This window comes from Phacochoerus africanus, chromosome 3 (assembly GCF_016906955.1).
Source record: "Phacochoerus africanus isolate WHEZ1 chromosome 3, ROS_Pafr_v1, whole genome shotgun sequence".
Taxonomy (NCBI): Eukaryota; Metazoa; Chordata; class Mammalia; order Artiodactyla; family Suidae; genus Phacochoerus; species Phacochoerus africanus.
In genome coordinates, this window is record NC_062546.1 from 15,797,499 (window position 1) to 15,811,960 (window position 14,462).

General features: G+C 46.1%; 2 protein-coding genes across 5 annotated transcripts in view; one reads left to right on the top strand and one right to left on the bottom strand.

Annotated features, from left to right (window-relative positions):
* Positions 1-12,203, top strand: part of TOMM34 (translocase of outer mitochondrial membrane 34) — a 32,849-nt gene extending 20,646 nt beyond the window's left edge. For all 4 annotated transcript variants that reach the window (XM_047771030.1, XM_047771027.1, XM_047771028.1 and 1 more), the window contains 3 exons: positions 682-829; positions 10,951-11,077; positions 11,309-12,203. In XM_047771030.1, coding sequence (XP_047626986.1) covers positions 682-829; positions 10,951-11,077; positions 11,309-11,413 — 380 coding nt within the window. In that variant the 3' untranslated portion in view covers positions 11,414-12,203. The remainder of the gene's footprint in view (positions 1-681; positions 830-10,950; positions 11,078-11,308) is intronic.
* Positions 12,204-13,318: 1,115 nt separating this feature from the next.
* Positions 13,319-14,462, bottom strand: part of PABPC1L (poly(A) binding protein cytoplasmic 1 like) — a 31,095-nt gene continuing 29,951 nt past the window's right edge. The window contains exon 14 of the mRNA XM_047771032.1: positions 13,319-13,945. Coding sequence (XP_047626988.1) covers positions 13,883-13,945 — 63 coding nt within the window. The 3' untranslated portion in view covers positions 13,319-13,882. The remainder of the gene's footprint in view (positions 13,946-14,462) is intronic.

A 14,462-nucleotide genomic window follows, 5' to 3' on the forward strand; every position in this document is an offset into this window, starting at 1 on the left:
ATGGGAGCTGGGCTGGAATAATTCATCAGGCCCCTCGGTGAAGGGCCCCGAGGCCAGGTGGAGCAGCTGGGGTTTCACCTTGCTCTCTCCTGACAGCTGGGGTGGAGCTGGGTGTCAGGTGGCAGGGGAAACTCATGGGCTCAGCCCCAAACAGCTGGGGAGCAGAAGATGCCTGCCCCTCTCTGCAAGCCCAGGAGCCACACCCTTTCTTTCAAAGATGCTTATTTATTTAAATCCTCTCCTGCTTGAAGTTTGGATGGTGCTCTGCACTTTCTCGTGCTTTCTCACATTTCACGCTGACAGCAGCCCTCTGTGGGATAGGTATTACCCCAACATGTCGGTGAGGAAATTGAGTTCCATAAGCATTAGGAAGGTCACATGAGACCTCGAGCCACTGAGTGGCAGTGCCCAGGCAGAACTCGGGTCACTTTTTATCATGTATATATTATTGTGTGTGTGTGTATAAGTATGTTCATATCAGGAGTCTCCAGCCTCTCTTCTGTTTAATTTCCCAGAAGCCATCAATGCCTTCATTACTCAGGAAGGATGCTTTACATAGGGCAGGCAACCTCGGGGGCTGGGGGTTGTAGGCGGCTTAGAAGGGACAGGGCCCAAGAGATCTCCTTGATCTCAGCTGGGCACTTCCTCCATGGTTTTTTCCTCTTCTGAATTTGTATCTAGTGCCTTCTGCTGGGGATATGGAGAGAGCCAGAGTTCTGAAGGAGGAAGGCAATGAGCTTGTGAAGAAGGGGAACCATAAGCAAGCGATTGAGAAGTACAGTGAGAGCCTCTGGTTTAGTAACGTGGAATCCGCCACGTACAGCAACAGGTACCTTCCGCACCGCTGGCCTCGGGGCTTTCAGGACGCTGGGCATTCTTCCACAGTCTTCTCTTAGACCCTGAAGGGTTGGCATCCTAGCATCTCGTCAGCATGTGCCTATCTCAGATATCACAGGTTCAGTTCCAGACCACCTCAGTAAAGCCAGTAAGGCGAGTCACACGAATTTTTTGGTTTCCAAGTACGGAAGTTATGTTTATGCTATAAGGTAGTCTGTTAACTGTGCAATAGCATTATCTCTTTTTTAGAAAAGGGAAAAGAAAAATATACATACCCTAATTTAAAAATACTTTATTGCTAACAATTACCAACTGTCCTGTGAGCAACAAGGCATCACAGTAACACAAAAAGATCACTGATCACAATTCACCGTAAAAAGTATAATAATGAGGGCACAGGCTTTGAGGCCTTAGTCTGCTGGGATCCTCCTTTGCCTGGCAAAGCAAGGAAGCTATTTTCTCTCCTTCGCCCCCCTCCCAAAAAGAATAATAATGATGAAAAAACTTGTAATGTTATGAGAATTACCAAATGTGAAAGAGACACAAATGGCGCCAATAGACTTGCCAGATGCAGGGTTGCCAGAAATCTTCAAAATAGCTGTGAAGGTATGCCGGTGTGTTACAGCTCAAAACATGCATTCACACTTGATTTGGTCACCACGAGATAGGTGTTGCTAGTGGGGCTCTAGAAGGGCCTGGGACCAAGGGCACCGTCCCGTTACTGTGCAGAAGTCACTGCTGTGCCACAGCAGGTCAGGGCGTCGGTAGTAGCTGTTCTTCCCACTTTGGTTTGGTTTTGTCTTTCTAGGGCCGCACCTCTGGCATATGGAGGTTCCCAGGCTAGGGGTCGATTAGGAGCTGCAGCTGCCTGCCTACACCCCAGCCATAGCAATGCCAGATCCGAATTGTGTCTGTGACCTACACCACAGCTCACAGCAGCACCAGATCCTTAACCCATTGAGCAAGGCTAGGGATTGAATCTACATCCTCAGAGAGATAGTGTCAGGTTCTTAACCCACTGAGCCACAACAAGAACTCCACTCTTCCTGTTTTAAAGTTGAGAAAGCTAAGAGTAGGAAAGGCTTTGCCTCAGCTCACCCAGCCCATAAATGGCAGAGACGGAATTGGAACCTGGCTCCAGTGAGATCTGTGAGTTTTACTGTCAGCAGCTTGAAACTTTCAGCAAGGGTCCTGATCTGATCCAAACATATCTTATAAAACATTTATCAATAAATCTTGTGAGCCTATTTCTCCTTCCCAACCAACATATATACATACGACTCTTGGGTTCAAAAATCTTGGATCTGCTATAGGCTCACCATTCCTTACCCAGAACCCTTGGGATGAAGTGTTTCAGATTTTAGGAGGGTACGATGGTGCATATACTGAGTCACAGAGCACTCCATCCAGCAGGGCCTGGGCAGCTTTCAGAAGTTAATCATTAGCATTTCTGCAGAGAAACACGTGGAAATTGCACAGTCATGTGGGATGGTGTGAAGAAAGACTAAGCAGCCTCATGTCCGTTCAGGTCACGTTTTGCTGCAAAATTAGTTGAAAGGGAAACTCTGAAAGCTTGGATTTTGGCATTTTGGACTTGTGGTTTACTGGGTGCCGGGACTGGGGTGCCTTGTCAGCCAGGCTAACTTGGGGCAAAGGCCGCAGCCCGTCCATCCAGGTTTGTTCAGCAGCATCTTCTCAGTCCTCTCTGTGGTCGGGGGCCTTGCTCACCGCATGTTGCTGGAGGCCTCTATTAACCCATTTTGCTGGAGTTTTACCGCATTCAGGACCATGTTTTATTTAAATGCTGGTTTTCATGCAGATGTGTCTCTGCCACTGTTTTAGTTACATTTGCTTGAAGGGCTGGTCTTTTCCTTATTCTTCTTAATCAGAGTGTCCTTAGAAGTTTTCCCAAGGAAACTGATCTAGCTAAACCTTAAACTCTCTGACAAATTCCAAACCATATCTTGTTGGGTCTTTGGTTGTAATTACATCGATTTTATAAATGTGATTTAGAAGACAGATAACTTTATCCAAAACGGAAACTTCATACAACACGGAATTTTCTGTCCCCTGTGGCTGAAATCCTTGATGCCACTTTAATGCCCCACTTCGTGCGAATGCATCTGTGTGGGCCACCGAGTCCTCTTCGGCTTCAGGTCTCTGTGCAGTTGACACCTGAGTGGGTGTCATCACTCAGGCTCGTGGCACCTGTGGTTGGCCAGGCCTGGAATGGACCTCCGCAAAACTCTCATTTAGTGCTCAGAGCACTTCTTCAGGGCAGGCATGGTCCCATTTTACCTAAGAGAAAACAGGTTCAGAAAGGTGAATTAATGACCATAAAGTTAAACAACGAATACATAGTAGCGCTGGGATTTCAGTCAAGGGGTTGTGACTCCTAAGCCGGGGTTCCTTTCCCCTCACCCATGTCATCTCCCAGATGCCTTTGTAATGAAAACCCTTCTGATTGGATATAAAATCATTCTGTTTACCAGAAGCCGAGGGTGTTTATTTTATACACCAAAGTCAGGCATTTTTAACATCTTAAATATACTCTAGAGCCCATGTATAATCCCTTTCACAACAACGTTCACATTCTAAAGTCACCAAATGGTACGTAATGCCTATGCTGTGGCTCCTCTACTTGCCAGAAACTTGGCTAATTCTTTAAATCACTGGAGGCCATTGAGAGAACACTTTAGTTTCCTTAGACTTGTTCTGTGTTTGGATTTAAGTCAAGGACTATGGTTCTAAAAGTTAGTGGCTTACCACGGCCATTTTATTTTGCTCGTGATTTGTGAGCCAGGAATCCAGAAGGGGCGGTTCTTACTCAGGGTCTCTTATTCAGGGTCAATGAGATGGTCGCTGGGATTGGGGTGACCTGAAGACTTCTCTTGGGTATCCGGCACCGGTGCTGGGGTGGCTGGAATGGCTGGAGAATGGAACTGATGGAGCAAGCAGGAGCCTTTTTTCTTCTCTCCTGGCAGCCTTTTCACATGGGCTGGTTTGAGCTTCCTCACAGCAAGGAGGCCTCAGAGTAGTTGGCTTCTCACATGGCAACTAAAGGCTCCAAGAGCAAGTGTTCCCTGAGACCAGGGCAGAAGCTACAAGACCTCTGTGACCTAGGCTTGAACTCACACTGTGGGCCTCCTCTGCACCCTCCTGGTCAGAGCAGTCATGGAACCTGCCTCAGCTGGAGGAGAGAGACCCCTTTCGTAGGACCCCTGCAATGGGAAGAATGCCGCAGAATTTGTGCCTGCTTTTAAATTCCTACAGGGAGAAGCTTTTTCTAAATTAATTTATAAATTCCATGCAATCTCAATGAAAATTCTGGATTTTTTTTTTTTTTACCATTCTTAGTAATCTCTAATTTGTCAGGAAAAAAATAACAGCATAAGGGAATTTAGTGTATGAAAGTGTGGGGAAAAGCAGGATTATTCAATGCATGGTGTTGGGTTGGCTGGAGAGAGTTAAAAAGAAACCTGAATCCCTACCCTCACTCTTTATTTTAAAATAGATTCTACGTGGATCACAGCTTCAAATGTAAACAGTAAAGCCAAGTTCTAGAATAATGTGTGGGTTAATTATCTTGCAGTGGGGAAGGTATTAGGTAGTGATGGGGGGGTGCAGAAGTCACTAAAGAAGTTGGATAAATTTTATTTCATGAGATTTAAAAAGCCTTATATAAAGATATTCAGCTTTAAATCAACTACATTAAAGCAGGCACTGTTTTCTTCCATATTGGCAAAAGTTAAACTTTGAGACCCAGGGTATAGTTGCAGGAAGGTAGCCTCTGTTAGGAACTGTTCTTAAGTATACTTTATCCTTGAATAAGATGGCTGTTGGGGCACTGACCCTCCTTGTAGTCAAAAATCAGCCTTCCACATCCTGCGGTTCTGCCACATGACTGAGTCTACCAAATGCGAACCATGTGGTATTGTAACAGTCTTATTACTGGAAAAAAAAAAAAAAAATCTGCATATAAGGAGACCTGCTCAGTTCAGACCCATGTTGCTCAAGGGTCACCTGCTTTTTTTGGAGACCATTTTGGTAATAATCAAAAAAAATTTTTTTTAATTTTATTATAGTTGATTTACAGTGTTCTGTCAATTTCTTTTTTTTTAATTTTTTTTTTGGTCTTTTTTTTTTTTTTTTTTTTTTGCTATTTCTTGGGCCGCTCCCGTGGTATATGGAGGTTCCCAGGCTAGGGGTCGAATCGGAGCTGTAGCCACCAGCCTACGCCAGAGCCACAGCAACGCGGGATCCGAGCCGCGTCTGCAACCTACACCACAGCTCACGGCAATGCTGGATCGTTAACCCACTGAGCAAGGGCAGGGACCGAACCCGCAACCTCATGGTTCCTAGTCAGATTCGTTAACCACTGCGCCACGACGGGAACTCCTATTCTGTCAATTTCTACTGTACATCGACGTGATCCAGTCATACATATATACACATTCTTTTTCTCACATTATTCTCCATTGCGTTCCATCACAAGTGATTAGATAGAGTTCGCTGTGCTCTACAGTAGGATCTCATTGCCTACCCACTCCAGATGCAATAGTTTGCACATACTAATCCCAAACTCCCAGTCCACCCACTCCCTCCCCTCCTACTCCCACTCAGCAACCACAAGTCTATTCTCCACATCCATGAGTTTGTTTCTGTCTTTAGATAGGTTCATTTGTGCCATATGTTAGATTCCAGATATTAAGTGGTACTGTATGGTATTTGTCTTTCTCTTTCTTACTTAGTATGAGAGTCTCTAGTTCCATCTTGGTTGCTGCACATGCCATTATTTAGTTCTTTTTACGGCCTAGTAGTATTCTGTTGTGTACCACATCTTCTTAATCCTTCATCTGTTGATGAACATCTAGTTTGTTTCCATGTCTTAGCTATTGGGAATAGCACTGCAGTGAACAGAGGGGTGCATGTGTCTTTTTCCATGGTAGTTTTGTCCAGATAAATGTCCAGGAGTGGGATTGCTGGGTCATATGGTAGTTCGGTATTTAGTTTTCTGAGGTCCCTCCACACTCTTTTCCATAGTGGTTGTACCAGTTTACATTCCCAGCAGCAGTGTTGAAGGTTCCCTTTTCTTCACACCCTCTGCAGCATTTGTTATTTGTGGACTTATTAATGATGGCCATTCTGACTGGTGTGAGGTGGTACCTCATAGTAGTTTTGATTTGTATTTCTCTGATAATCAGTGGTGTTCAGCATTTTTTAATGTGCCCGTTGGCCATCTGTATGTCTTCTTTGGAGAATTGTCTATTCTGGTCTTCTGCCCGTTTTTCAGTTGGGTTGTTTGTTTTTTTGCTGTTGAGTTGTATGAGTTGTTTGTATGTTTTGAAGATTAAGCCCTTGTTGGTTGTGTTGTTTGAAACTATTTTCTCCCATTCCATAGCTTATCTTATTTTTTTTTTTAATGGTTTCCTTTACCATGCAAAAGTTCAATTAGGTCCCATTGGTTTATTTTTGCTTTTATTTCTTTTGCTTTTGGAGACCTAAGAAAACATTTGTATGATTGATATCAGAGAATGTTTTGCCCGTATTCTCTTCTGCAAGTTTTATTGTGTCTTGCCTTACATTTAAGTCTTTAAGCCATTTTGAGTTTATTTTTGTGCACTGTGTGAGGGTGTGTTCTAGTTTCATTGATTTGCATGCGGCTGTCCAGTTTTCCCAGCACCATTTGCTGAAGAGACTTTTTCCCATTTTATGTTCCTGCCTCCTTTGTTGAAGATTAATTGAGCATAGGTTTCTGGGTTTATTTCTGGGTTTTCTATTCTGTTCCATTGGTCTCTCATCTGTTTTTGTACAGTGTCACAGTTTTTTTTTTTTTTTTGGCTTTTTGCCTTTTCTAGGGCCGCTCCCTCGGCATATGGAGGTTCCCAGGCTAGGCATCCAGTCGGAGCTGTGGCCGCTGGCCTACGCCAGAGCCACAGCAACGTGGGATCCCAGCTGCGTCTGCAACCTACACCACAGCTCATGGCATTGCCAGATCATCAACCCACTGAGCAAGGCCAGGGATCGAACCCCTACCCTCATGGTTCCTAGTCGGATTCGTTAACCACTGAGCCACAACGGGAACTCCAAGTACCACAGTCTTGATTACTGTAGCTTTGTAATATCGTCTGAGGTCTGGGAGAGTTATGCCTCCTGCTTGGTTTTTGTTCCTCAGGATTGCTTTGGGAATTCCAAGTCTTTTATGGTTCCATATAAATTTTTGGATTGTTTGTTCTAGTGCTGTGAAAAATGTCATGGGTAATTTAATAGTGATTGCATTGAATCCGTAGATTGCTTTGGGTAATATGGCCGTTTTAACAATATTAATTCTTTCAGTCCAGGAGCATGGGGTATCTTTTCCATTTCTTTGACTCCTCTTTAATTTCCTTGATTAATGTTTTATAGTTCTCAGCATATAAGTGTTTCACCTCCTTGGTCAGGTTTATTCCTAGGTATTTAATTTTGGGGGGTGCAATTTATTTCTGCTTTTACAGCCACACCTGCAGCATATGGAAGTTCCCAGGCTAGGGGTTGAATCAGAGCTGCAGCTATCAGCCTATGCAACAGCCTCAGCAATGATGGATCTGCCCCTCATTTGCAACCTACACCACAACTCACAGCAATGACAGATCCTTAACCCACTGAGTGAGGCCAGGTATTGAACTCCCATCCTCACGGGCACTAGTTCGTTTCGTTTCTGCTGCACCACAACAGGAACTCTGTGGGTGCAATTTTAAAAGGTATTGCATTTTTATATTTCTTTTCTGATATTTGTTAGTATACAGAAATGCAACCGATTTCTGAATGTTAATCTTGTCTCCTTCTACTTTGCTGAAATCATTGATCAGTTTGAGTAGTTTTTGTACAGAGTCCTTAGGGTTTTCTATATATAATATCACTGTCATCTGCATAGAGGGGCACTTTTACCTCTTCTCTTCCAATTTGGATACCTTTTATTTCTTTTGTCTGATTGCTGTGGCTAGGACTTCCAGTACTTTGTTGAATAAAAGTGCTGAGCGTGGCATCCTTGTCTTGTTCCAGATTTTAGCGGGAAGGCTTTCAGCTTTTCTTCATTGAGTAGTATATTGGCTGTGGGTTTGTCGTAAATGGCTTTATTATGTTAAGGTATGTTCCCTCTATAACCACTTTGGTAAGAATTTTTATCATGAATGGACGTTGGATTTTGTCAAATGCTTTTTCTGCCTCTGTTGAGATGATCACGGGGTTTTTGACATTTCTTTCAATGTGGTATATCGTGTCGATTGATTTGCCTATGTTGAACCATCCTTGTGAACTTGGGATGAATCCCACTTGGTCATGGTGTATGATCTTTTTTATCTGTTTTTGGTTCAGTTGGCTAAAATTTTGTTGAGAATTTTTGCATCTATATTCATCAAAGATAATTTTCTTTTTTGGTTGTGTCTTTGGTATGGATTCTAGGGTGATGGTGGCTTCATAGAATGTCTTTGGGCTTATTTCTTCTTCAGCCTTTTGGAAAAGTTTAAGAAGGATGGGTATAAGTTCTTCTTTGTATGTTTGGTAGAATTTGCCTATGAAGCCATCTGGTCCTAGCCTTTTGTTTGGAGGGAGTATTTTTATTACATATTCAATTTCATTTCTAGTGATTGGTCTGTTGAGTTGATCTGTTTCTTCTTGATTCAGTTTTGGTGGGCTGCATGTCTCTAGAAAGTTGTCCAGTTCTTCTAGGCCGTCAAATTTGTTGGCATATAATTGTAATGGTATTCTCTTATGGTTTTTGATATTTCTGCAGTATCCATTGAGGTTTCTCCTTTTTCTTTTTGTTTTTTTTGGGGGGTTTTTTGTTTGTTTGTTTTTGTCTTTTTGCCATTTCTTGGGCCGCTCCCGTGGCATATGGAGGTTCCCAGGCTAGGGGTCCAATGAGAGCTGTAGCTGCCAGCCTACACCAGAGCCACAGCAACGCGAGATCCGAGCTGCGTCTGCAACCTACACCACAGCTCACGGCAATGCTGGATCGTTAACCCACTGAGCAAGGCCAGGGATCGAACCCGAAACCTCATGGTTCCTAGTCGGATTCGTTAACCACTGCACCACGACGGGAACTCCTCTTCTTTTTCATTTCTTATTTTGTCTGAGTTCTTCCTCTCGGTGAGTCTGGCCAGAGGTTTGTCAATTTTGTTTACCGTTTCAAAGAATCAGCCCTTGGTTTTATTGATCTTTTCTATTGTTTTTTGACTATTTTATTGATTTCTTCTCTAATCTTTATGATTTCTTTCCTTCTGCTGACTTTAGGTTTTGTTTTCTCTAATTCTTTTAGGTGGTAGGTTAAGTTGTTGATTTGAGATTTTTCTTTTTTGAGGAAGGCCTGTATTGCTATGAACTTCCCTCTCAGAACTGCTTTTGTGGCATCCTGTAGATTTCGAATGGTGTTTTCATTATCAGTTGTCTCAAGGTATTTTTTAATTTTCCTTTTGATTTCCTTGTTGACCCATTGGTTTTTTAGTAGCATGTTGTTTAGTCTCCATGTAGTCAGTTTTTTCTCTTTTCCTGTGATTGATTTCTAGTTTCATGGCATTGTGGTCAGAAAAGACACTTGAAATAATTTCTACACTCTTAAATTTGTTGAGGTTAGTTTTGTGCCCTTGTATGTGGTCAGTCCTTGGTAATGTTCCATGTGCACTTGAAAAGAATATACTGATTTTTTTTGGATGTGATGTCCTAAAAATATCAATTAAGTCTAACTTTTATGTTGTGTCATTTAGGATCTCTGTTGCCTTATTGATTTTCTGTTTAGAGGATCTGTCCCTTGATGTGAGTGGGGTGTTAAAGTCTCCTACTATTACTGCAGTCCCATCAATTCCTCCTTTTACCACGTCTGTTAGTCTTTGTTGTATGTATTTGGGTGCTCCTATATTAGGGGCATATATAATGACAAGTGTAGTAATATCCTCTTCTTGAATTGATCTTTTTATCATGAAATAGTGTGCTTCAAAATTTTAAATGCATGTAAACTTTTGATGCAGCAGTTCCTCCTAATAGGCATCTAAGTTTTATGCACCAAGATGTTCAAGGCAGCGTCATTTACTTATAAACTTGAAACCACGAAAAATATCTCCTGACAAGGAATTAATAAATTATGGTACATACAGGAGAATACTCTGCACCTATTGGAAATAGGTGGAGTGGATGTCTGTTTTGTTTTTAGTGACTCTTTTTGGGGAAAAGGACTAAACTGAATGAGAAAGAAACACACATGCACTTTTCCCCCATTGATGCAGAATGTGAAGTTTTTCAAAATACAGGTTGAAAGAATTCTACATTGAACACTTGTATATACTTCCCAAGTAAATTCATGAACATTGTTATGAAATCAACTATACCTCAGTTTTAAAAAGCATTGTTATATTCACTTTATCACTATAGCCATCTATAGAGCTATCTTAATTTTTGTTTTTGGGTTTTTTTTTTTCTTTTTATGCCCACACCCCCACCCTATGGAGGTTCCCAGGCTAGGGGTCAAATTGGAGCTGCAGCTGCCAGCCTATACCACAGCCACAGCTATGCCAGATCCGAACCACATCTGCAGCCTACACTGCAACTCATGGCAATGTTGGATCCTTAACCCACCAAGTGAGGCCAGGGATTGAACCTGCGTCTTCATGGATATTAGTTGAGTTCTTAACCCACTGAGTGGCAACGGGAACTCCTCTTAAATGATTTTTGATGCATAAGCTGTATACACCTTTACATTTCACTCCTAACATGTCAACATGCATGTACTTAGAGTAGGACTTTTGTGGGTTTTGTTAAGGTAGATAATTTATTAAAGGGAAGGTTTCAAGAAATCCTTTTTTTTGTTTTGCCTGAAAGAGTACAGTGTGGGAGTGTAAGGTGGATGGAATGATGGCACTGAACACTGTCAGGATCTAGATCATTCGAACCTGGATTGAGTTCTGCCCCTCAGAAGTGGTGGTACCTTGACCAGCCCTTCTGTTCTGTAAAAGGGGGAGGGGCTCGGGAGGAAGCAGCCAGCACAGGAGGTGTTCAGGGAATCACAGGTCACTCCTCGGACTGTGTGGCTGGGGGGTGGCCCGGAGGGAGTGGCTGAAACCTCTGCATCCGTCTTTCCCCCAGAGCGCTCTGCCATCTGGTGCTGAAGCAGTACAAGGAGGCCGTGAAGGACTGCACCGAAGCCCTCAGGCTGGACGGAAGAAATGTGAAGGCCTTTTACAGACGGGCTCAAGCCTACAAGGCACTCAAGGTAAAAAGATCCTGACCAGAGGCACCAAGAGAGCCACAGCCAGTTGTGCCTATGGTGGCACTTCCAGAGCAGTCACAGCAAGGTGGTAGCTGCCCTGTCCCTTCGGGTCCAGGTGCTCGGGGCAGGCCTCCAGGCTGGGGTGTGAAGGCCCTGGCGTCTCAGCAGCTGCCCCCACCCTGCTTGGTCTCCCTGGGTCAGGGCTGCACCCCCCAACCCTCTGTCTCCTCTCAGGACTATACATCCAGCTTTGCAGACATCAACAGCCTCCTGCAGATTGAGCCCAGGAACGGCCCTGCACAGAAGTTGCGGCAGGAAGTCAACCGGAGCTTAAACTAAAATCCCAAAAGGGCAGTGGGACACCTGCCTGACCTCCTTCCTGTGCCTGCTCGTGGGACCCGACGTGCCCCAGAGCTCCCTCCTCAGACCTGATGGCCTCCTGCCCATTTAGAGGCTTTGCTTGTTCAAGCTAAGCTCAGCATAGCCAAAAATCAGACGTTTGTTAAAAAGGTCTCTCCCTGTTCTGCATCCCCCTGTGCTGCAGACAGCTAGTGGGTCACACAGATGGGTCCTTGTCAGCCAAGCACTTGGCTCTGGCTCTGTCCCTACCCAGCATGCTCCAGCCTGAGTGCTGCATTTCCAGTGTCACCAGGCCACCTCACCACAGTCCATCTGAGCAACCCAAGCTGGGGTGGGGTTGGTGGCTGGAACACCCTGGCCGCCTTCACCCAATGCAGCCTGTTGAGCTGGTTCTCCAGGGCTGCTGTCCCGGCCCTGTCCTTGGCCCATGCTTCATGCTGTGAACCCCAGTGCCTTTTGGCCGAGCCCTCCTTTGGTGGGGATGCAGAACCTGACCCTTGGCTAGTTTTGTGGCTCTGTGCTGCCACCTCCCGTGCGGAGGTACCTAAGCTGTTTCAAGAGCCCAGAGGGGTGGCTGCTGCTCCCGAAGGTGGGATGGGAGAAGGGCCCTTTTGAAGTCAGTGTCCCATTCCCAGCAGGGACTTGCCTTTTGACCCCAGTGGTGGCCCCTCTGGGCTTCTTAGGTTCGTTATATGTTGATGTTAATTTGAACTGAACTGAGTTGTTGAGCTGTGGGTTTCCGCTGTTGAAGTAAACATCTTCTCCGTCAGTGTCTATTGTACTTTTGTTTGTGCTTTTCCAGCTTTGGTTCATTTTGGAACATGGCTGTAAAAAACCTGAAAAAAAAAAAAAAAAACCAGAAAAAACTACTGCGTGAGCATTTATCCATTCTTTGAGCAAATTCACCGGCCTGTCTGCCTGGGCCAGGCCCTGTGTGTATGGAGTGCTGGGGAAAGAGCAGTGATGAGACACAGTCCCTGCTCTCAGAGGGCCGTCCATCCAGTGGGATGCGGGAGAGTGGTCATGCGAGAGTGACACTGCAGCCAGCTCCGGGTTCAAGAAGTGGCCCCACAACACTTTCCCTACCTAGGGAGCTTCGACCCTGTGGAGGAAAAGGGTCCCTTGCCCTAAGAAGAAGATTGATGACTCCATAAAGCGGAGCCGACAGGGTTTTTCAGCCCTTTGCTCCTGCATCACAGCGGCCCTTGGCTTGCTGCTTCTGCCCCCGAGGGCCGAGCCTACCTTCGGAGCAGTCAGACCTCCAGGCTGAAGCGGATTTTTAACGTCACAGATACACTCATGGGTCTGATCCAGGGACCATTTCAAAACAGGCAGCTGTACCCCTTTTCTTTCTTCAGGCATCACTTTGATTTGGGGCAGGTTTAGAGGTGACATCTAGTCACACCTGACATTCTTTTCTTGGGGCCTGTACAGCAGGTATCTGGATTTATTACCTGAAGAGGTTTTTCTCCCTGTAGGGGAGGAAGATCCCCACCCTGGGGAGGTACCCTAAAGCCTTTCTATAGGAGTAGAGCGTCAGCAACCCCCCAATCACTCAGCCAGGAGTGTAGAAGCAGGTGCCGCTCCCAGGGTGTTCGCCTGCTCAAGACAGGCGTCCAGGAACATGTGGGTGCCTGAAGCTGCAGCTCGTTTTCTCTGTGCTGTGATGACAACCCTGTAGTCCCCGCTGCGCCATTGGCGGGTGGCAGCTGCTCCCTGGGGGCTATTACCAGAGGCCCTCCTTTGTCAGGTGCAGGCTTTACCCCCGCTCTGTGCTCGGCACACTGTGGGCGTCTGTTCCTTGAAGCCGAGGTCCCGACCCTGTCCAAGCCACCCTTTGCCCGCTTCCCTCTGACACAAGAAGGCCTCCTGGGAGACAAGACGGAGTTTGCAACACTTTTAATACACAAAGCAACAGATAAGAGGCTGGCTGGGTGACCAGCCCTCATTCCACAAAAAGCTCAAGTACAGATACAGCCCAGCGGGGAAGTTAACAGTTCCCAAGGCCCTAGAGCCAAGAGCAGGAGATGCTGGTCGGTCCATCAGCCAAGGGCTGAGGATTCCATTTTCTGGGGATGGAAAAAGAAAATGATTGTTTCTAAAGTATGGCAGATGCCCCACCTTCAAGTAAGGACAGAGACTAGACCAAGCCAGGCCGGCAGCGCAGGGCCAGGCCGGGCCCAGGATGAGGCCAACCTATCTGAGTGGGGTGCCAGGGTGGGCCGCCCCCTCCGCTCTGCACCATAGTCCACGCAGTTCCCATCACACAGGCTGTCCTTGTGTTTAATCATCACAGCTACCCCTGGACTCCTCCTTGGTGCCTCAGAGAAAGCCGGTTGACACTACAGGGTTCTCTGTGACTCTTGTCAGTGTCCCTTCCCAGGCTCTTACAGGTCGTGGGCTCGGCTGCTCTGTCAGCATCCTCCCACCGCACCCACGCACCTGGTCTCAGCGCACGTGCACTTGCTCCATGGCCTGGTGGGCCTGCAACACCGCCAAAGCCTCTTCAACCTGCGGGACACACGTGGGAAGGGCTGGTGCAGCTGCCTCCGCAGGAGAGCCCTGCCTCCCCCTGCTCAGCATGCAGACTCGAGGGCTCCCCCACCCTCTGTCCACTGCCACGTGGCACAGCTGCCACCTGACTGCTACCAGCTCCCAGGACAAACCCGTGGTCGCTGCCTACACTGCCCAACAGCCAGGAAATCCTAACCCTCAGTCGCCACACAGCTCCTTGCCTGTGGGAGCCTCAGGGAGTCTGGAGGGGCTGAAGGCGCAGCCCCTCACTAAGGGCTTCTCCCACACCCACATGCAGCAGGTATTTGCAGGGTTTTTTTTTGGGGGGGGGGCTTGGTCCACCCAGGGTACATGGAAATTCCTAGGTTGGGGATTGAACCTGCACCTCAGCAGTGACCTGAGCTGCTGGAGAGACAATACCAGATCTCTAACCCCCTGCACCATAGCAGAACTCCAGGTTTTAGCAAGAAGGTAAACATCTGTCTGAGCAGCAGCTACCCTCCTCTGGCCCTCA